General features: G+C 36.8%; 1 protein-coding gene across 1 annotated transcript in view; it reads left to right on the top strand.

Annotated features, from left to right (window-relative positions):
* The first annotated feature begins 4,468 nt into the window (after positions 1 to 4,468).
* LOC311597068 (protein disulfide-isomerase TMX3-like) overlaps positions 4,469 to 21,621 on the top strand; it is a 33,790-nt gene continuing 16,637 nt past the window's right edge. The window contains exons 1-8 of the mRNA XM_084781113.1: positions 4,469 to 4,669; positions 5,504 to 5,558; positions 9,182 to 9,221; positions 10,473 to 10,596; positions 15,711 to 15,756; positions 16,980 to 17,060; positions 19,400 to 19,499; positions 20,137 to 20,214. Coding sequence (XP_084637239.1) covers positions 4,573 to 4,669; positions 5,504 to 5,558; positions 9,182 to 9,221; positions 10,473 to 10,596; positions 15,711 to 15,756; positions 16,980 to 17,060; positions 19,400 to 19,499; positions 20,137 to 20,214 — 621 coding nt within the window. The 5' untranslated portion in view covers positions 4,469 to 4,572. The remainder of the gene's footprint in view (positions 4,670 to 5,503; positions 5,559 to 9,181; positions 9,222 to 10,472; positions 10,597 to 15,710; positions 15,757 to 16,979; positions 17,061 to 19,399; positions 19,500 to 20,136; positions 20,215 to 21,621) is intronic.

Here is a 21,621-nt window from a genome sequence, read left to right as displayed (position 1 = left end):
CCTAACCCTTACACCTAACCCTAACCCGTTCCCTAACCCCAACCTCAACCCCAACCGTAGCCCTAACCCTAACCCTAACTCTAACCCTAACTATAACACTAACCATAATTCTAATCCTAACACTAACCCAAACCCCAACCCTGACCCTCACCCTAACCCTAACCCTAACCATAGCCCTAACCCTAATCCTAACCCTAACAATAAACCTAACCCTAACACTAACACTAACTCTAACCCTAACCCTTACCCTAACCCTAACACTAACACTAACCCTAACCCTGAGTCCTAAACATACCACTAATCCTAACCTTACCCTTAGCCTAAAACCTAACCCTTACCCTAACCCTAAACATAACCCTAACCCTTACCCTAACCTAACACTAACACTAAAAGTAATCGAAAGACTAACACTAACCCTGAGTTCTAAACCTAACACTAACCCTAACCCTAACCCTAACAGTAACCCTTATCCTAACCCTAACCCTGAGTCCTAACCCTGAGTCCTAACCGTAACCCTAACACTAACACTAAACCAAACCTCAACCCTAACCCTTACACTAACCCTAACCCCAACCCTAACCCTAACTCTAACCCTAACAGTAACCCTAAGCCTAACCCTAGCCCTAAACCTAAGCCTAAGCCTAACCATAACACTAACCCTAACCCTACCCCTAATCCTAACCGTAAACCTAATCCTTACCCTAACCCTAACACTAACCCCAACCCTAACCCTAAACCTAAACATATGGCTAACAATAACCCTAACACTAACACTAACCCTAACCCTTACCCTAAACCTAACCCTAACCCTAACACTAACCCTAAGAATAACCTTAAGCCTTAGCCTAAACCTAACCCTACCCCTAACCCTAACCCTTACCCTAAACCTAACCCTGACCCTTACACAAACCCTAACCCTAACACTAACCCTAATCCTAAACCTAACCATAATCAAAACCCTAACCCTAACCCTAACCCTAAGAGTAACCCTATGCCTAACCCTAATTCTGAATCCTAACCCTAACGCTTACCCTAACCCTAACCCTAACACTAACCATGACCCAAACCCTCAGTCCTAACCCTAACCTTAATCCTAACCCTTACCCTAAGCCTAACCCTAACAATAACCCTCACCAATATTCTAACCATAACCCTAACCCTAACCTTAACTGTAACCCTAACACTAACCCTAACCCCAAACCCAACCCTAACTCTAACCCTAACCCCAACAGTAACCCTAAGCCTAACCCTAAACCTGAGTCCTAAACCTAACCCTAACCATAACCCAAACCCTAACCCAAAACCTATCCCTAGCCCTAACCCTAACACTAAACCTAAACCTGACCATAACCCTGAATCCCAACCGTTGCCCTAATCCTAACACTAACCCTAACCCTAACCCTAACGCTAAACCCTAACCCCTAACCCTAACTCTAACCCTATCCCTAACCCTAAACCCTAAACCCGAACATTATCCCTAAATCCTAAACCCTAACCATAACCCTATCCCAACCAGTGGAATCGCTCCGAAGAACTGAGTCTAAAAAGGTCTACTTCTCCTGTTCACATTAACCTCTTTTCTCTCCTATCTAGAGTAGGTAGGTTGGAAGGGAGGTAAAGCATTAAAGAACCCCAAATAAAGTAGGTTTGAAAAAGTTCAAAGCCTACATGCTCTGGCAAGGAATAACATCCAAAGGCCTTCCAGGTCTGGGTGATCTGGCTGGAATGATACACTTTTAATCCCTCTGACTGGAATACAGACATGCCCTTGGTACACACCTTTCATCTCAACAACACCATCTAATTGAAGGGCAAACAAAGTGACAAATCAGAGAAAATACTTGACAGAATGAGTCAGAGATAGGATATGCCCAACTCTCACAGGAACAGACAAAAAATAGAGGCTACTTAAGAGCAGTGCAGAAAGAGTAGAGAGAAGGAGAGGGAAGCTCAGTGAGCTCAGTTCAATTGAGTTCAGGCAACGCAGTGGAGTTCAGCTGAGTTCATTTTGGTGCAGTTCAGCTAAGTGCAGTTTAATTCAGTTGAGTTCGTGTGGTTCCAATTCACTTCATTGCAGTCAGTGCAATCTGTTAAGGTAGTCTTTTACTCTCCTGAAGAAACTGATGTCTCCAAAGCTTATTGCCTCTGTCTGCTAATGTAGGCCTAGTGTTTGAAGCTTCTAGCCTCTGTACAATTTTATCTACATCTAGAATGTTTTCAGCCTCTGAGATTTACCGTTGAACAAACTCACCCACTATTGGTCTTTCTGAACTCTTGCTGGCAGGTTCAACTCAGCTGTTGTTGCTCAACTTTCTCTCCAAGATGACTTATTCAGCCTGGCTTCTCACTCAGCCTCTGACTGAATTGCTCTGCTTGGCCTCAAGCTAACTCTAGCAATCTGTCCTAATGTTCTGGCTCCTCCTCATTCTCTGGCTCATTCTGTCTTCACCTGTGTCTAGCTTGTTCTATCTTCAAGCCCTGTCTGTAAATCTCTCCTAGTAAAACAATTTCTGAATTCCACAAACTGAACTGCCACGAACTCAACTCCACTGCCTCTCAACTCATAACTCAACTGAATTGACTAGAACTCAGAGATCTACATATGTAGCTTTGGCTCTCCTGGACTCACTCTGTGGTCCAGGCTGGCATCAAAATCACGGAAATCCAACTGCCTCTGCCTCCTAAAGTGTTAGGTTCACAGGCATGTCTGCCACCATGCCCAGCTGCTGCCCTGAGTTCTTAGGTTTCAGAATTCTATTACTGGTTTACACCTTCAGATTATGGGTCTTACTTATCTTGTGAACCACATCCAATAAATCTTTTCCTACTGTTTTTGTTTTGCTGGAAAAGTATTGGTAATAACTGTTTTTTAATAAAAATAGATAGCATATCAGCACATTTTAGAAACTGATTCTACTGCTTTCTTTATGGAATTATTTAAAATCTGAATTAATTTATCTAAAGGCTAATTCTAAAATTGATTTCATTCTTGAATGTGTTTTCTTTATTTTTAATGTTTGAGCTTTAACTTTTTATATATTTACAAAGTTGTTCATCCTGCTAATTTATGCTGTATGTACAGCTGTATTAGTTACTTTTCTCATAGCTGTGATAAAATACTTGAAAGAAGTAATTGGATTTTCTTAAAAAATTGGTTTCAGAGGGTTTAGTGCAACATGACTGGGGAAGGTGCTGAGGCAGAGGTGGGTATAGGGCAACTGGTCACATTGCACTGGCAGTGAGGGAGCAGAGAGCCCAGGTGGTGTGAAACATGTAAGTCCTGATCCTAAGGCTCTGTTTCATCCAGCTAGGGACCATGTCCAACCAAATATTAGAACTTCTCTAAAGAGCACTACCAGCTGAGGAATAATTAATATACGAACCTGTGAGGGACTTTTCTCACATATTCCTTTTTCCCTTTCTCCTTCCTCTACTCTTCTGCCTTTGTATGCTCGGTTTTCATAATATAAATTCTAAGAACTAATGTAATCCAAATCCTCTAGCACTTCATTCCTACTAAAAAAAATTTTTTTTCATCAAAGTCAGTGACTAACACAGGGACCGACTTACAAGTGTATTGTTTTCATAAACGTGTCGTAATAAAGTATGAAGGATGCTACAAACATTTTATACTAAGGATTTCGGTCTACAGATAATCAGGAAACAGTAAAAAACATAACCAAGAAGATATTATAATTAACTTCCTTTTTTTAAATTTCAGAAGAAGCAATTCTCTTTTTATTCTTTCACATTTTAAAAAGTATGATGAACTTGGATCAGTGTGTGCGTGCGTGCGTGCGTGCGTCCATGTGTGTGTGTGTGTGTGTGTGTGTGTGTGTGTGTGTAAAATGCACTGAGTTTCACTGCCGCTGCTTACATAAGCATAACAACCTGCCACTTAAGAAAATGACACATACAACACTGGAGCAACCATTAACTGTTCATTGTTCTCCCATCCATAATGGCATAGTAATTAACCTATTTATAGGATTCTAAATAAGTATTTACACAAAGGGTGTCCGAGCTCAGCAATCTAGCCCTCTATTTTAAAGCACGATTTCCACCTATCAGTGTAACATCTCGGTGTACAAGTGAGTTCACTGGACTTAGTAGCAAGTTTAAAACATGAGACAAAACTCAAGCTTACAGTGCATGTTGGACCCTACCTCACCTACAGCATTAAGTTCACCCGACAATGCCGTATGTACATTCTGAGGAGAGTCCCATGGCACACTCGCACCGTCACAGGAAGAAGCCCACGCCTAGACCCACGCTCTTCAGAGCTCTGAGGGAGAAAAGGCTCCGTGGGAACTCGAATGCGCCCGTCGCGCATTGCGCCTGCGTCGCGCCCTGCGCCTGCGTCGCGCCCTGCGCATGCTCAGCGGCTAAGACCTCCGGACTACCGGGACCCTGAAGGGTACCAGCCCGCCCCGCCCCGCCCCGCCCCGCCCCGCCCCGCCCCGCCCCGCCCCGCCCCGCCCCGCCCCGCCCCGCCCCGCCCCGGCGTTGTCTACCGCCCAGGTCTTCCTTGCTTTCTTTTCCGGGCAGGCGGGCCTTGGCTCCGGGGTTTGTATGTCTCCGGGCGCGCTCATCGCGGGGTCCACGCCACGCTCCATGGCGAGTGCTGCGGAGCGCAGGAGCTGGGCCGCCCTCTGGCTCTGCGCAGTGGGTGAGGAGCGCGCGGGGCGGTGGGGAACGGTGGGAGGTTGGGCCGGGTCGGGGTCGCGCCGCGGGGTGCTTAGAGTATTCATCCGACCTCCTCTGTGGGTCGGGCTTCCTCAGCGGGACTCTGCGCTCGCAGACGCCCCGAGAGTACGGCTACCTTCTCTGCCACCAGGAAGTTTCCGTGACTCCATTGGTAGACGGACAAGGAATGTCGAGCCCCAATTAGCCATAGGTTACAGGGTCTTGTTACAGTAAAAGGCTTTCCTTGCCCAAGCTAAAGAAGAGGATGATGCCTAAGGGCAGATCCTAGTCAGATATCCAGAACTGTGGTATAAAGAGAAACCATGCGTCTTTTAAGCTCTCAGCCCTCTGCTGTCATGGATATTTGGGTTCTCTGTGGTTCACCCCTTGATTCAGCCACCTACTTAAGGTGTGAGTCTTTTTCCTACCTATTTTGGTGAATTGTATTTGGACTTTATATCGAAGGGATAAATGCTACTTAGAGAAAGGGGAAATTATTTTAATGTCTAGGGCAGAAAAATAGCGAAAAGGAAAAATAAAACGAGAGTGGAAATATGTAGAACAAACAACTATTATTATATGTACTTTCATAGTGCTTGTCCCTTGCAATATGATTGCATGCAGAGTAAATTTTTACTGATTGGATGAACTAATTATGCTTTTGTGTCACTTAAATCTTGTAATGGATCATTGGTGAGGTTTGTTTTTTTTTTTTTGATAGATAGTAAAAAAAAATTCAAACATTGAATAGGCAATTTAGACTAAAGGTAAAAACAAAGTAATGAATCATTTATCTTCTACATTTTGTCCTTTCCAGTTATTTTACTTGACCTGGCTGTCTGTAAAGGATTTGTAGAAGATCTAAATGAATCGTGAGTATACATATATGTGTAAAATACTGTTAAATACTGTTTAACTTTGCCTAACTCAGATGCCTTCTAAATATCCACACATGAATCTAATCTTTTAATAATAGGTGCTGTGGTGACTGATATTAACATTGTCAGTTTTGTTTCAGGAGTTGTATAGAGTGCCTGCCATTTACATGCAAAATGGAAGAGTGCTGCAGAGAGTTCTGCTAATAGTTATAAGGTGAAAACCCAACAAAAGTCTCCTTATTGTTTTTTTTTGTTTGTTTTTTTTTTTTTTTGGTTTAATCATACAAAGTTAGCGCTGGAATTCGGTGCTTAATCTATAGTATAACAGGTTTATTCGTGAGATCTTGCTCACAATAGGTGGGAAAACTAGCTTCATTGCAAAATTCAAGGTCAGTATTTCTGCCTTCACGGCAACTGACAACAATCTCTTCCTTGGCAGGCCACATGGGTGCCTCTCCCATACCAGATTTGGTGTGCAATCAGTCTCTGGAGGGACTTGTAGCCAAGGACTCAAGCTTCCCATGCCAACCAGGCTCAGAAGTATACCAGCATTCCTAGCCTACTTGTTGGTACATTTTTTTTTTTTTTGGCATTTTTTTCATATACTTTGCTACTAAAATGTTCTTTTTGAAGTCTTTAACTTAGTTACTTTTCTACTTATAGAGAGGCAGAAATCTTTTCTTCTGTGTTCTTCATCAGTGAGATAGATTTCCCTGTCTGTACTTCATCTGCATGATACTTGTATGGTACTATTTCATGATGGAAACAAACACCACCTACCAAGGAGCTACTATCTTTTTTATCTTATATCTTTCATTGTTAACAGTAGATGAATCAGTACTTATTACTTCCAGTTTTGCTTTTCTGTGTGAAATGGTGTGGGCGTGTGTTTGTAGTTTGTATATGTGAGCACAGCCTTTGTATGCTTGTGCAGAGGACAGACGAATACTCTGGTAGTCCTGCTCTACTGCTTTATGTCTTTGAGACGGGGTCTTTCCATTAACCTGGTTCTGGCCAGTATCTAGTAGGCCCCAACACTCTTCCTGTCCCTACCCTGTAACACTGAGGATCCAGGCATGGTGTTAGCTTTTTTTGTGGGTGCTAGAATCTAAACCCTGATCCTGCTTGCACAATAAACTTTCTTACTCACAGAACAATTTCTTCAGACAATTTCAGTTTGTTCCTTGTCCGCATTATCCACCTTGGCACCCAACTGTGTGATAGAATGGCTGTAGTAAGTAGTATGGTCATTTGAATACAGGTACTTATGGATTACAAAGAAGTATGAACATCCCATGGGTTCTAGTCCTAGTGATGGGCATTGAAGTTGTGTTTGAAGATTATTTATAGAAACTATATGTTTTCCCAACAAGGAAAAAAAAAAGAAACTATATGTTTAAGGAAAATTCTTTGATAGCAAGAACTCAATGGTATCTTGTGGGGTATTTCACTTTCAACCACTTTTTCATACTTCTCTCTTTTTTTTTTTTTCTTTTTTTGCTTTTTGAGACAGGGTTTCTCTGTGTAACAGTGCTGGCTGACCTGGACTCTCTTTGTAGATTAGGCTAGCCTCAAACTCACAGTAATCTGCCTGCCTCTGCCTCCCGAATGTTAAGATTACAGGTGTGTACCACCACACCTGGCTTCACACTGCTCTTATAATGGTAACTGCCTGAGCAGGGGAGGTTTCACTTTTGGTAATCATTTTGCTCCTGAAGTGGATGCTCACCTGAAGGCTCTTTCATTACAAAATAGAGTACCTTGCTTGATGCCTGAATGTGAAAACTGAACTGTATCTTGTCATAGTGCCAGCCAGTGTTTTCACTCAGATATACAAGACAGTGCTCCATGAAAAGGGAATCCAACTGTGAAAAGACACCAAAACAGTATGGGGGGGGAGCCCCATTTGTCACATCCTGGTGAAAGCTAAATATCCTGTGCAGGGAGACTTCCGAAGCCTAAAGGCATGCCATCCTCACCAGATGAAACATGTTGAACCCCTTATATTGTCTGTAATATTACTATAGACCTAAATGCAGTAATGTGTCTCTGGATGTGCATTGACATCCTCATGCTTTGTGCCGCCTTGCTAGGTGCTCTGCTGTATTTGCGTCCTGCTCAGACTTTCTGAGAGCATTGCATCTGATGGTGGCCCTAGAGTTTTGAGCTAACTAACTGATGGAATTTTACAAGTTCATTATAGCCTGGAATGTGAATCTCAGACATTGACCCCAATGCAGCAATTCTGGATTTGTTGCTTTTCACCAATATTTTATGAGAGCTGCATCCTTTACCAAAAAATGATGGGATTCCTCCTAAAATCCAAGTTCTTAATAAAAATAATGGGCCAATCTTTTTTAAAAATATATTTTATTAATTTATTCATATTACATCTCAATTGTTATCCCATCCCTTGTATCCTCCTATTCCTCCTTCCCTCCCACTTTCCCCCTACTCCCCTCCCCTATGACTGTGACTGAGGGGGATTTCCTCCCCCTGTATATGCTCATAGGGTATCAAGTCTCTTCTTGGTAGCCTGCTATCCTTCCTCTGAGTGCCACCAGGCCTCCCCATCCAGGGGACGTGGTCAAATATGGGGCACCAGAATTTGTGTGAAAGTCAGTCCCCACTCTCCACTCAGCTGTGGAGAATGTCCTGTGAAGGGGCCAATCTTATAAGCAGTGTTTTCTAAGTATAACCTTAGGCCACTGCGTTAAATTTCCTGCACAGGCTCAAAATAGAAGAGTGAAGAGCTTACACAAACATTGTCATCCCTCAAGACTCCTGGAGATTAGTTCCGGGATTTTAACAAAGTCTGGATGTTCAAGTACATTATATAAATTTATGATATGCTATATATGATAACTTATTTACATGTGTCTTTACACATATTACATATATATAACTTATTTGCATGTCTCTTGCACACATCTTCCTTTGTATTTTAACTCATTCCTAGAGTTCATGTAAAACCTAACAAAGTATAATGTAAATAGTTTTGCTGTATTGTTAATGGAATAAAGACAAGAAGCAAAAACTAATACTTGTTCAGTTTAGAGGAGCCCCTTGTTCCAAATGGAATACCAGATTAAGGAAACAGACTGCATTTGTGGTTTTCCCAAAAAGTTCTTTCTTTTTTATAGTTTTTCGATTTTTTATTTTTTTGGTCAATTTTCAATTTTAATTCTTAAAATGTTTACTGGATAGGATAAGATTTAACAGTCACTGAGTAAAATTTTTATGTAAAACTTTTATTCAAAGATTTTGTTCTGTAATGATTAGTTCAATATTTTTACTTAAGTGGCAGATTTATAAATTATACTAATTGTAGGGGGTCTGGAGAGATGGCTCAGAGGCTAAGGGTACTGACTGCTCTTCCAAAGGTCCTGAGTACAATTCCCAGCAACCACATTGTGACTCACAACCATCCATAGTGTGATCTGATGCCCTCTTCTGGCCTGTAGGTATACATGCAGGCAGAGCACTGTATATATAATCAATAAATCTTTAAAAAATAAATAAACAAATTATACAATTGCAATAATAAATATTATTGGCAGGGACAGTGTTTGTAAACAGAAATATAAAATCAGATTTATTTTTCCTTTTGTTTTTAGATTTAAAGATAATCGAAAAGATGACATATGGCTTGTTGATGTGAGTATGTAAATTTAAGTATCAATTTTGCTCTCTGCAAAGAGAACAAATTTGTTTTCTCAGATACTGATACTTGTATTCCCCCCATATGTATGTGGGTGTACATGTATGCATGCATATTTGTTAAGTGTGCATTCACTTGTGTGTGTTAGTGTACGTAGTGTATGTCTGTGCCTATGAAGGGCAGAGGTTGACACTGTGACTTCTTCAGTTGCTCAGCATCTTATATAATGTAAGACAGACTCTTTCACTGATGGAACTCAAGATTTTTTTCTATTTTGGTTAAGTATCTCCCCATCTTTCTCCTGTGTACTTAGACTTTTGTATTTAAATGACCCTGAGAATTTTCTAGTGCCTGGCACAGAAATTTATTTTGGATGAAATGCTGAGAATAGGGTTATTCTGTGGGAAGCTGTAACCTTTTCTTATAATGAGGTGTTGTAGATTATATTTTAAGGAGATTATGTTATGATTTCAGTGTAGACTTAATTCATCTCTTAATTATTTTGAGAACTTGAGTTATATTAATATAACAATAATATCAAACGTACTTTCATCCCAATACTGAGCAAAGCTAAATTTGGGGGTTTGCTCTAACAAATATCGGGGGGGGGGAGTTCGATCCATGAAATAGAACAAGATAGCAGAGTTGGTGACTGTTAAGGTAGAAGATAGGACCTGAGAATCTACTGCTTAAATCTTTCTTCTTTTATTTCAGTGTGAACATTCCATACTATCAACTTTAAAAATAAGCCTTATTTCATGAAAATAAATAAATACTGTGTTAATATCATATAACCCAGGGATCTAATTAAATCTGATGGTTCTGTGATATGAAGGGCTATGGTTCTGATCAACCTGACTTGTCCCTGTGTCACATTTCTCAATGATCACCTCTACTCTGCTAGTGAAAACAATAGAACTAAGGAAATTCACCTACCTCTTAACTTTTTGTACTAAGAACATATTTTTTTATGAACACAGATTGTATGTGGTATGGTACATGCTTGTTTACTTAGTGTTTTTATATAAACATGGACACATTTGCACAGAATTAGAGACTTTGAGTCAATCACATTTCTATTCTAAATAGATATTGATAGTCAATTAAAATAAAGTTAAAATACTAGTTTTGAGGTATCTATCTATATTTATCTGTTTTGTTATATTGCTTGGATAAATTCTTTGAATATTATGATTGATCCTCATAGTGATGCAGCTTCTTAGTGTGTTTTCTTTCTTTCTGTATAGTTTTATGCACCCTGGTGTGGCCATTGTAAAAAACTAGAACCGATTTGGAATGAAGTTGGGCTTGAAATGAAAAGCATTGGTTCTCCAGTTAATGTTGGAAAGATGGATGCTACTTCCTATTCTAGTAAGCTCATAGTTAATTATTTTATGGTTCTAATAATAGAAATATTTTAATTGAAACTGTTTTCAGGGTGAGTAGAAGAGATGTTTGTTTTATCATGTAAAATTATCATAATAACTTTAATAACTTAATACTTTAAGGTTATATACTTTGAGTTAAATGAATTAGCTATTAAAATTTTAATAAATAATGTGAGCTAATCTTATATTTTGGTTGTGAGCTTAGCCTTTAATGGCTGAGCCATCTCTCCAGCCCATGTGAGCTAATCTTAATCATAGTGTAGACATGCAAGCCATTGTTTGTTCCTAATTGAGTCCACATTGATCATAATATATTATAGGAGACTACTATAGAAAAGTTGATTTTGTAAGTGCAAGCTGAGGAAAAAAGATAGGGAAATAAGTAGAAGTTTAAAAGGTGGACTGAGTTAGAAAAAATAAGTGAGGGTTAGGAAGGTATTGAAAGTAGAAAATGAGATTAATAAATGGATGCAGAAACTGAATGAAGCTGAGACAAGTATAAGTACAATAAGCCAAATCTGCCCTGCTGCCTATTTTTATAAATAGAATTATTCGATGCCACAGTCATTTGTGTATTGTTATGTAGATTATTTTCATGCTTCTTTGTCAAAACTGAGTTGTGACAGAAACTACATGCCCCATAACATAATCTTCATTAAGAAGTGTCTTAAGGGAAATAATAAAAGAAGAAATTAAGCTTAGAGAAGTGTGAGGTATCAGAGCAATTTGGAAAGAGCTTCAGAGACAGTAAGGTTGGTACTGCCTATTGCTCTTGTGTGTGAAACTGGGAAGGCTTCTGAAGATCCTAAGCTTTGGCTTTATCAGTAAACATTTAATTGTGATATTTCTTTACTGGCTGTTTTGAAGTTTGAATGATGTGATACATGTAAAATCCTTTGTGTTCAATAAAATTAGTTTCCTTCTCTTTTACTTAGGAAAGAATTGTGTTATGTGGCAATATGTATGCTTGCTCTCTTTAAAATAAAACAAAAATGAGACAGGCTCTTTCCCTGTAGTTCAGACTGGCCTGGAACATTCTATTATGTCCCTGGACTCATATCACTCTTCTTCCTCAGTCTCCCAAGTACTAGCATTACAAGTATGAAGCAACACACCCAGCTACTTACTGTCCTTTTTTTTTTTCTTTAGGACAGTAAGTTTATGTTCTAGATTGTACTTTGGGTCAAGACAGGCCCATGTTTTTAATCTCAACTCTTACATCCTATTTTGTGGCTATGAAAGAAGCACTTAACCTAATTTTAGTTTTTTGATCGATCAGGGAGCAGTAATCTTTAGGGTGGTGAACATTGCATAATGTTTCATACTTAAAACCCATTGGTGTAGTAGATAGTGCATCTGATGATACAGAAGGAGCCATATTAAGAGTTTCCTACGTCAGGCAAAGTTTTACATTTTATCATTTGTCAATAGGGAGAGAACTCATTTGAGGAAAAGCAAATGACTTGATAAAAGAAATGTTTTGGGCAGAAACTTGTAAGATGAAGGAAAAGATCAATACATACAGAAGGATAATCTATATGAAATGTTATAGGTATTCTGTGTAGGGGCCTGGAAGCTTAGGCTTGAATGGAAACAGCAGAGCAGTAAAAATAATGTTCATAGTAATTTGCAAGGCTGAAGGTATAGATGGGATAAACTGTAATCCTAGATGTACTGCTGTATTGCAAGCAGGACATTTTGCTTTTTGTTATGTTCAAGCTGTCAGCTAGTTTCAGTTGGCAGTTTTTAGTTTACTGATGTTAGTGAATTAGTGATCTAGAATGTAGATGAGTTGTCAGAGCTGGAATTACTAAACCAAATAAATGAACTTTTGAATACTAGAAGGAGATAAAATGACTGGCAGACCCTTGTTGTAGAGAGGAAGGATTATATGCTTGGATTGGTATGTTTGAATTAGTTTTTGACCGTATTAGAAGAGTCTGGCAAGATGGCTCTGTGGTTAAGAGCACTTTACTGTTGGAGAGGACCTACCTAGGTTTGGTTCCAAGCATCCAGTGGGTGGCTCATAACCACATTTAATTTCAGCTTCAGAGGAGCTCACACACATATTTACTTATGGTGCAATCATTCACTTGTCCACTCAATCAGATTATACTTCTTAACTATTTATGAGCCTCCATTCCAATCTTTAGAGATTGTTTAAAGGTCAAACAAGTTCCATTAGGCCAAGAAATGCTTAATAACCTATTAGAGAATGAGAAATAAACTAGTAAGTGCCAAAAAGTCTGGAAAATGGCAGATTAATTGATCATTTGAATCACTTATTGGAAAATACAATGGACATATAAAGAAAAGTCATTAGAAAAAATACATATAATACATGTAATGCATTTAAATTGTAAATATCTTAAAGATAAACTGTGTGATGCCTCAGAGATATTACATTAACTCAAAACACTTATATTATCTGATATTTTAAATTTAGTATTCATTAACTGACCCTTTTAAAGGGGTTCTGTGATTAGGAAAATTAGCCAAGTGAGAGATAGAATTCCTTGATGGTAGAACACTCCCTTGCATGTATAAAGCTAGTAAATTTTGTTTGGTAGTTCAGGTGAGAAAGTGTTTTACATGCTATGAATTCGTTTATAATTTTCTTTTTAGCCACTCTAATTGGGACTTCCCCCCCCCCACTTTGTTGTTTTGTTTTGTTTTGCTTTGTTGTTTTTCGAGACAGGGTTTCTCTATGTAATATCCCAGGCTATCCTGGAACTCTTTTTGTAGACCAGGCTGGCCTTGAACTCACAATGATCCACCTGCCTCTGCCTCTCAAGTACTGGAATTAAAGATGTATGCCTCCATGCCCATTGGTACATTTTAATTTCATAGGTGTGATTATTACAGCTTATATTTCTCGTTCACAAAACATTGTTATATAGAGCTGACCATACAGAAAATATGCATTTAACACATCTTGTGTAAACTGCATATCTTTGGGAAAGGGGAAAGAGAAACTCATACATATGGAACACTGTCACCTGCCAAGTATTTTACCTTGTGTGATACACTCTGTGGATATAGACCAGTGAAACTCTTCTACTTCCCCTTCCAACTTACAGCCCAACCAGAGCAGTAATACATTCTTTCTTCTTGTTGTTAAGATGTTTTTAATAATTATTTACTGTTAACAGTATTTTGTATCCTTTCGGCCTACAAAGCAAATAACTGACACAGGGAGACTGAAACTTTAAAGCTGCCAGCACTTTGCTGGGCAGAATCTGAACTGATTCTAATCTGCTCATAAACTAATCAAACTATTCTAAGCCTTGTAACATACATATATTCCAAGCACTTGCCACTATGACCCATTCCTCCTCCAACTGTCAAAAAACCTCTCCTCACTCCAGCCTTCAAACTGTCCCCTCCCCTCCAGGAAGTCCCGCCTCTCACTTACTGTTTTTCTGCCTAGCTGATTGGCTAAGCAGCGCTTTATTGATGGTTGATACAATTACTCACTCAGCATTCCTCCACAATGTACACAATGTTTTGTCTGCATGTACACCAGAAGAGGGCACTAGATCTCATTACAGATGGTTGTGAGGCACCATGTGGTTGTTAGGAATTGAATTCAGGACCTTTGGAAGAGCAAGCAGTGCTCTTAGTTCTTAGGAATCTTGTCACTAATTTAATAGGCCAAACATGGTCTATTACAAAAGTCATTCTTTCATAGAAAAGCTGTAAAGTCAGCATTCATTTACCTAGAAGATAACTTAATGAGTGTTCCTTCCATGATGGTATGTACCAGTTGCAGAATCATTTCCCTATAAGCCAGCACATGCCAGACACATTCTAGACATTGGTAATACACCATTGAACAAAGGGAAACTGGGCTATTCCGGTACATAAACTAGAAAAGAAACAATATCCAATAAACATAAATAAGTTATTTTATCATTGAATATACCGTCTCCAATGTACTGTACAGAAAAAGAATGTACTTTTTAGTATGTTGATAAACATTGATAAGTATTCATAAACTGCTGTCTAGAGATCACATAGTTTTGTTCTTATAATTCTCAATGCTTCCTTAAATACCGCAAAACTTTAAATACAGACATTTTGATGCAATTGAGAGTTAAATTGATAAAGGACTGATTTTTTTTTAAGCCACCTGTCCTTGTTATTCTTTGTTGTCTGTACAGTTATAAACTTTTGACTATTTCATAGATACCTCTCCTGTGCATTTTGGACATTGTGTTTCTCAATATTTGGTCTGTCTACCTGTGTTAAGATTACCTGAGTACTCACTGTTAGTTTAGAATCCAGACACCCACACTGCCATATCATTTGAAAATATTTCAGAGTAGGTTATGAGAATAGTTTTGAAGGCATTTTGAATACTTCTACTGCAGAACTTAAGTTGAAGAACCATAAAGTAGAATATTGGTATGTAGTTACATGATTTGGGTTTGGTTTGAAAGAGGGCTATTCAAAGCAGTCATGTAGAAATAAGATTATTTGACAGTAGCTTATTCTCAGTTGTATAACTGTGACTGAAACAAATAGACACAATGAAACAAATCCCAGTGTATAGAACTTTTGAACTGGAACTTTGAATTAGTATGATTTATTTTTCTTTGTTTCAAATAGTGACAAATTTTTTATCCAGTTTTAATTAGTAATTAATCTAGCATGTCTTAAAACATCTACACATACACAAATATCTACTCTTCCAGGAATCAGTGCTAAAAGTATTTCTCATATAGACGTTAAATTGTATAGTTTCCTCAAATGTTTCTTTCTATTGTGGAGCCCCTAAAACCCTGCTTACTCTCCAGCCTACATACAGGCTTTACAGTAAGGATTATGTCAGCCTCACTTGCACTGGTACCATTCCTATTCCTTGTTCTTGTTAAAGGATTATGTTTGCAAATTTCCTTTCTAGACTGCAAAACATTTTAGTCTACGACTATAATTATAAGATAATGAATGCCATGGTTTTCTTCTTTGTGAGATTTAATACTTAAAAACAATCAAGTTTATATAGATATACTTTTTTCTGAATAAAAGGCTCATATTACTTAGTTTTCTCAGTTTAAAAGGAACTTAGAAATATTTATTCTTTTTCTTATCAAGGCATTGCTTCAGAGTTTGGAGTTCGAGGTTATCCAACAATTAAGCTGTAAGTTGAGTGTTGTATGTTTGTCTGTATGGTTTTAATAGTTCACTCTGCTTATATTTTACTTATTCTAGTACTTTCTTTGGAGGGCAAAGGTTTGGGTTCAGCCATTGTTTTTAAGCCAAGAGTACGATCAAAGGTGAGAAAGTTCACCTCTATACATCTTCATATTTAAGTGTGTGGTATACAGCTAATTCAGTAAATGTGTTCTGGATGTTTACTGTGTAACATGCACTTACACTTACACTTAAGGTGTACATCATAAATTATGAAAGGTCTCTTGAGGAGCCCCAGTATGTTTCTGCTTTGCCACTGCAAATCACATCTAAGAGATTTCATTCTTGTATAATTAATGACACTAACTTTATTAGAGAAAAATGATAAATATTCATTTTAATCTATGTGTACTAGAGAAATTAAGTTGGAAAACAATGTGGTGAGTTGGGAAAAAATGTTTTAAAATGATTTTGCTAAATTTTCCTGTTTTTTACATTAATCTTATTTTCGTGCTGTGAGCAGCTAAGCCATTTTTTTTTTCAGTTTTTTTATTTTAAGTAAACTAACTTTACCCCAATATTTTAAAACCCCCAATTTTTTATATTAGTCTGGGTTTTTTTAATTGACATTTTTCCTTTGTTTTTAGTTTTGTTTTGTTGAAAATGTTATTCTATTACAGTGTATGTTAATGGTCCTTTCTCTTTGTTATTAAGAGCTCTGTTTTTGCCTATTAATTGCTCTTTTGTATCTGTACAGTTGGTTAAATATAAATTTATTCATTGACATGTCTTTTGGAAGATAATCTGTGTTTTAGGAAAACTATTTTTATGCCTAATTCATGATGCATGTTGGGGGTTTTGCTACCACCAAAATAATCTAGTCCCTAGTCCTTTTATTTTCTGCTTGATGGAGAATAATTAAAATTACTCTGATTTAAGCTCTTGACTGTAAATGTACAAATTACTCACTTTTCTGAAGGTTCATACTATAACTCTACACTACAGATTAAAATGTATCTCTGATGTGTATGTGGCACATTGCCTTTTCCTGTGCATTGTAAGTTGCTGGTTCTCAGGGGACTCTGCACACTCTGCTTTACACAAGTGCGCTGCTCTTAAAGCTTCTTCTTATTTAGTGTTTTATGCATTTTAAGCTTATACTTTAGTAGAGGAGGATTGAGAGTAAATATGAGGACGATTAATTTCCAATTCTTATCTTTTATTTTTAAGATTAAAGGGAGACTTGGCATATAATTATAGAGGACCACGGACTAAAGATGATATAATTGAGTTTGCTCACAGAGTATCTGGGTAAGTTGAAAAAGCCTTTACTATATGATTCTAGTATTTGAAAGAAATGTATTTTAGTAGATTATATTGAACATACATATTTTAGATATTAAATGTGTTGTATACATTTATGAAAATATAAGGTTATATAGCATATGCAGTGAAGTTCTGTAAAGATAGATGATATAGTTTATGTTAATTTTTTTCTCCAATGAATTTTAATATATTTTCAAAATTTTTATTATAGATATAACAGTCTGTCCTATATATTAAGGACATCCTAAGCCCCTACCTCAACTCCTCCCAGAGATGCTTGAAACTGCCTAGTACCAGATCATATGAATGTTTTTTTTTCCTTTCTTTCAAAATATCTTGTACTTCTCGCTTTTCACTTAAAGGAAGCACTTGATTTCCTTTCTTTAGTATCTGGATTTCCAATGTCACTAACTTCTGCACTTTGTTCCATTGATAAACAAACTAAGGATTACTTGCTCACAGCCCTGAGTAATTTACTGGCTGTCTCTGTACTCTTTGAAGGAAAGCAGTGTACAGTGGGGCTTCCTGTTATTCAGAACAGTGCACAGTTTAACTTATGGACTGGTTCCTGTGGAAGTTTCTACTTAGTATTATCAGACCATAGTTGTTATGAGTAATTGGAAACATGGTAAAAGAAATTAGGAGTATCTGTTAGCAATTTCATGAATCTTATTTTTTAGAAATAGTTCTTATGTTGTAATGCCGTGTATCAACTTACATAGCGTCTTCTCTAATTTCAGAGTCTTAAAAGAAGCCCAGATGTTATTGCTCTTAGAGACTTGGGGTTTCATTTCTAGTTTGTGGTGATGAAAATATTTTTTTAAATACATCTAAATTAATTTTCTTTGCCATCACATTTTTTTTCAATGCTACCTGCAAAGTATTCTGGCAGTATTGGCTTAGCTAGTGACATAGTTAAAACCCAGTGAGCCATTTGCACTGAATTACCAATCTTTGACTTATTGCTGATCAGGAAGTAGATCCTTCACAAGCAGTTCTTGCTGATTTGAATGTGATTTTTAAAAAACAAGATATCTACATCTTGCTAATGTGTAAAGAATATCAGTGTTTATAATTATATTTGTAATATGCTTATGTGTATCTTTGTGAAGAGCACTTGTCAAGATCAATTTATATTGGCTTTAAAGTTCTACACACTTTATTAGCTTAATAAGATATATTGGTAATTATAAATAGCTTGAGGTTGAAACAGGATAGGTTCGTGGTGTAAAATTAAGCCTCAAAATATTTGTGTAAATGCACAGATTTAGGAATGATCTTTGTTATAGTTTGTGACTCTTATATGTAATTTCAACTGTATTTTCTCATTTTGATTGTATATTTCTCTTCATTTACTGTGTGAATAAATAAATTTTGAAACACGTTTATTTGAGGTAAATGACGCTAGTGGTATATACACTTGACTCTCCTGTGGCTTCAGGTAGTTTTATGTTTGGCAGTTATTGATTGCGTTTTTCTTTAACTGTAAGAAGAGATTCTCCTGATGTGAGAGTGCCTCTGGAGTAGGGGAGATTTCATGACTCAGTTTAGAGTTGCATCACTTGCTGGTTAATTATGAAGGGTTGAAGCAGAGGCTCGGGAGAATGATGCAATGACCTTAAAAACTGTGTGTTTTGAAAGTGTTCACTTCGCAAAATAGGTTCTGTTTATTTTATAAGTTTTGTCGACTAAAAGTATGATAATCTATACCATATTTTTAAAAAGAAAGCATTTATTTTATCTCTTAACTTTATAAGTGATATGTTTTATAGTAACCTTTATTGTCATTCATTTATCCATTTGTTTTAAAAATGACTGTTTATTAAATTTTGTAGGAAAGCTTTCTCTTTGTGCTTCCATTTTATTTTTCTGAAAATAAATAGTAATATAAATTAGAAGCTTGGGACTTTGACCTCTATAGGGTACTTAAGAAGTATGTAGTATTTAAATTGACACATATTATATAAATATTAACTCTTGTTGACTCCTGGGATACTATTTCTGTAAGTATGCTTTTGAAAAGGAAAGAATTCTCAGGTGAATTGTCTTGCTTTTAGCCAAGGACTATAAATGGATGATCATTCTATATCTCACTAATTTAAAATAGTGTCGATGATGTCTAAAATGATTTGAAGCTGTCAGATTTAATTTTGCATACTACATAGAATTTTACTATGTAGTACACAAGTACCATAGGCTGAAATTTTACTTGAGTGGGTTTGGTGATATACATAAGTGCAGATAATACATTGCTAAAACATGTCCCATAAGAATGAATTGTGCTCTATCTTTAGTTCACTACCATTTGTTTTGTTTTCACACAGGGCTCTGATTCGACCTCTTCCAAGTCAACAAATGTTCGACCATGTACGGAAGAGGCACCATGTATTTTTTGTTTATATTGGTGGAGAATCACCCTTAAAAGTATGACATTATCTTTTTTTTCCACATGAACAGACATGTTGTAATTTTATGTTTGCTATGCAGCTATGATTCTTCCAAAACTTTGAAGCAAAATATTTTAGCTTATCTATTTTTCACAATGAAAACACTTTCTTTAGTCTCTCTTACTAAATTTACAATTATGAAATTATCAAATTGAAATTAAGTGAAATTTGGATAAAGCTTGCCTGCCTTAGTTTTTTTTTGCATCACTTTTTCGTACTTTAAGTGAAAGACTGAAAACTGTTGTTCAGATGTTACCTTTTTAAAGCAAAGCACTGTGCTTAAGTTTACTTAATGTATATGTGTATTTGTGTATACTTTTCTTATTGTCACCACCATCATCATTAATCATCATTGCTAATCTCTATTAATAAACCTGAGTCGACTTTGTGTTATAATTCATCAACTCTTTTTGAAGGGGAGGGTAGGATCACTTAGTTGCAATGGTGGTTTGCCTTCACAACAGTACATTTGTTTTAGTTATAGTGTCTTATTTCACTGAAAGGTAACATGGTAGGAAATCTTTATAGTATATTATAGTTAATTGGATTATTAAATAAGGAATAAATTTTTTATCTTTAATGTTTAAGATATCCTTTTTCTGTTCAAATTATAGGAGAAATACATAGATGCTGCTTCAGAGTTAATTGTGTATACATACTTCTTTTCTGCCTCAGAAGATGTGGTTCCTGAGGTAATATTTAATATTTGATTTAATGAATTTTGATTTGGTTCTACATGTCAGATTTATTTGTAATGTTGTATGAAAAGTTTTTTACTACTGATGTCAGACTGTTTATAATTCATGAACCAATGCTTCCACAATCATGGCACTTAGAGATTGTGGTTACATTACATTGGTGACCTTCTTTCTTTATGAAATAATATTGGTAAGCAGTGATATATATCAAACCCCAAAGGTGCTTTTAAGTAATAAATTATGTATTGTTGCAAATGCAGTCTACTCCTGGCCCCTCACACCCAGTAGTAAATAAATACTACAAAAACAAGACTCCAGAGATGCTACCAAAAGTAAGTGGACATTGTGAGAGTTGGGATATGTAGGGATGGACAGCTGTTTAATTTTTTTGATCCAAAAAGGTAAGGAAAGAGGGAGGTGTGAGCAGAAAATATTTGAACTGAAGCCTGCTTGATGTGAAAGAGCCTCACACAGGTCTATGGATAGAATATCAGAAAAGAGGAGATAATTCAAATGCCCAAGACAAGAGCATAACTTGCATATTTGAACAGCAGCACAGTAGCCAGTCTTCCTATATCACTGTGAGAAGGGGATAGAAGCAAGCAGAAGACAATTCTTGTTGTATATTTTACAGCATGTATAATGAAGGTGAAGTTCATAAGGAACTCAAGTCGGTTCATTTGAAAGTGCTAAGAGCACAATATTGTGAAAGTAGATTCACAGATCACTTAACCTTTGAACTTGGGAGTCAATAAGCAGGTGAATATGAAATAACTTAGAGTGTACTCTAGCACACTGGTTCTCAACCATCCTAATGCTACGATGCTTTAATACAGTTTCTCATGTTTTGGTAACCCAACCATAAAATGATTTTCATTGCTATTTCATAACTATAATTTTTGCTATTGTTATGAACCTTAAAATGTAAATGTCTGATATTCAGAATGTGTGATATTCAATCCCTGTGAAGTGGTAGTTTGACCCCAAAAGGGTCACGACCACAGCTTGAGAACCATTGCTTTAGTACATAGGTTTTTATGTTACAATGGAAATTCTGAAATGTTTTCAACATGTTAAAGAACCTCTACTTTTGCCAATCTAAATCCACTCCAGTTTACCTATTTTGGTAGAAGACATATTATTTTTTCAGAGCACATAATGTTCATACCCTTAATTTGTCATTTCTCCTTTTTTTAGATCTAAGTATTAATTTTTATATTTTACAGTCAGATCCTTCCATTTTGGTGTACAGATGTGTTATTTTTGGCACATGCAAATAGTTGTGTAACCACTATCTCTTTGAAGCTAAAGAATTAGCTGTACATGATATTTATTATACAACTGGAAATAGAGGCAGGAGCTCAAGGCTAGCCTGGGCTACAGTGAGACTTTATATTTTAA

Source organism: Acomys minous, assembly GCF_964271855.1.
Source record: "Acomys minous genome assembly, chromosome: 5".
NCBI classification, from domain to species: domain Eukaryota; kingdom Metazoa; phylum Chordata; class Mammalia; order Rodentia; family Muridae; genus Acomys; species Acomys minous.
The sequence above is the reverse complement of the archived record's forward strand: the minus strand, read 5'-3'. Positions and strand labels throughout refer to the sequence as shown.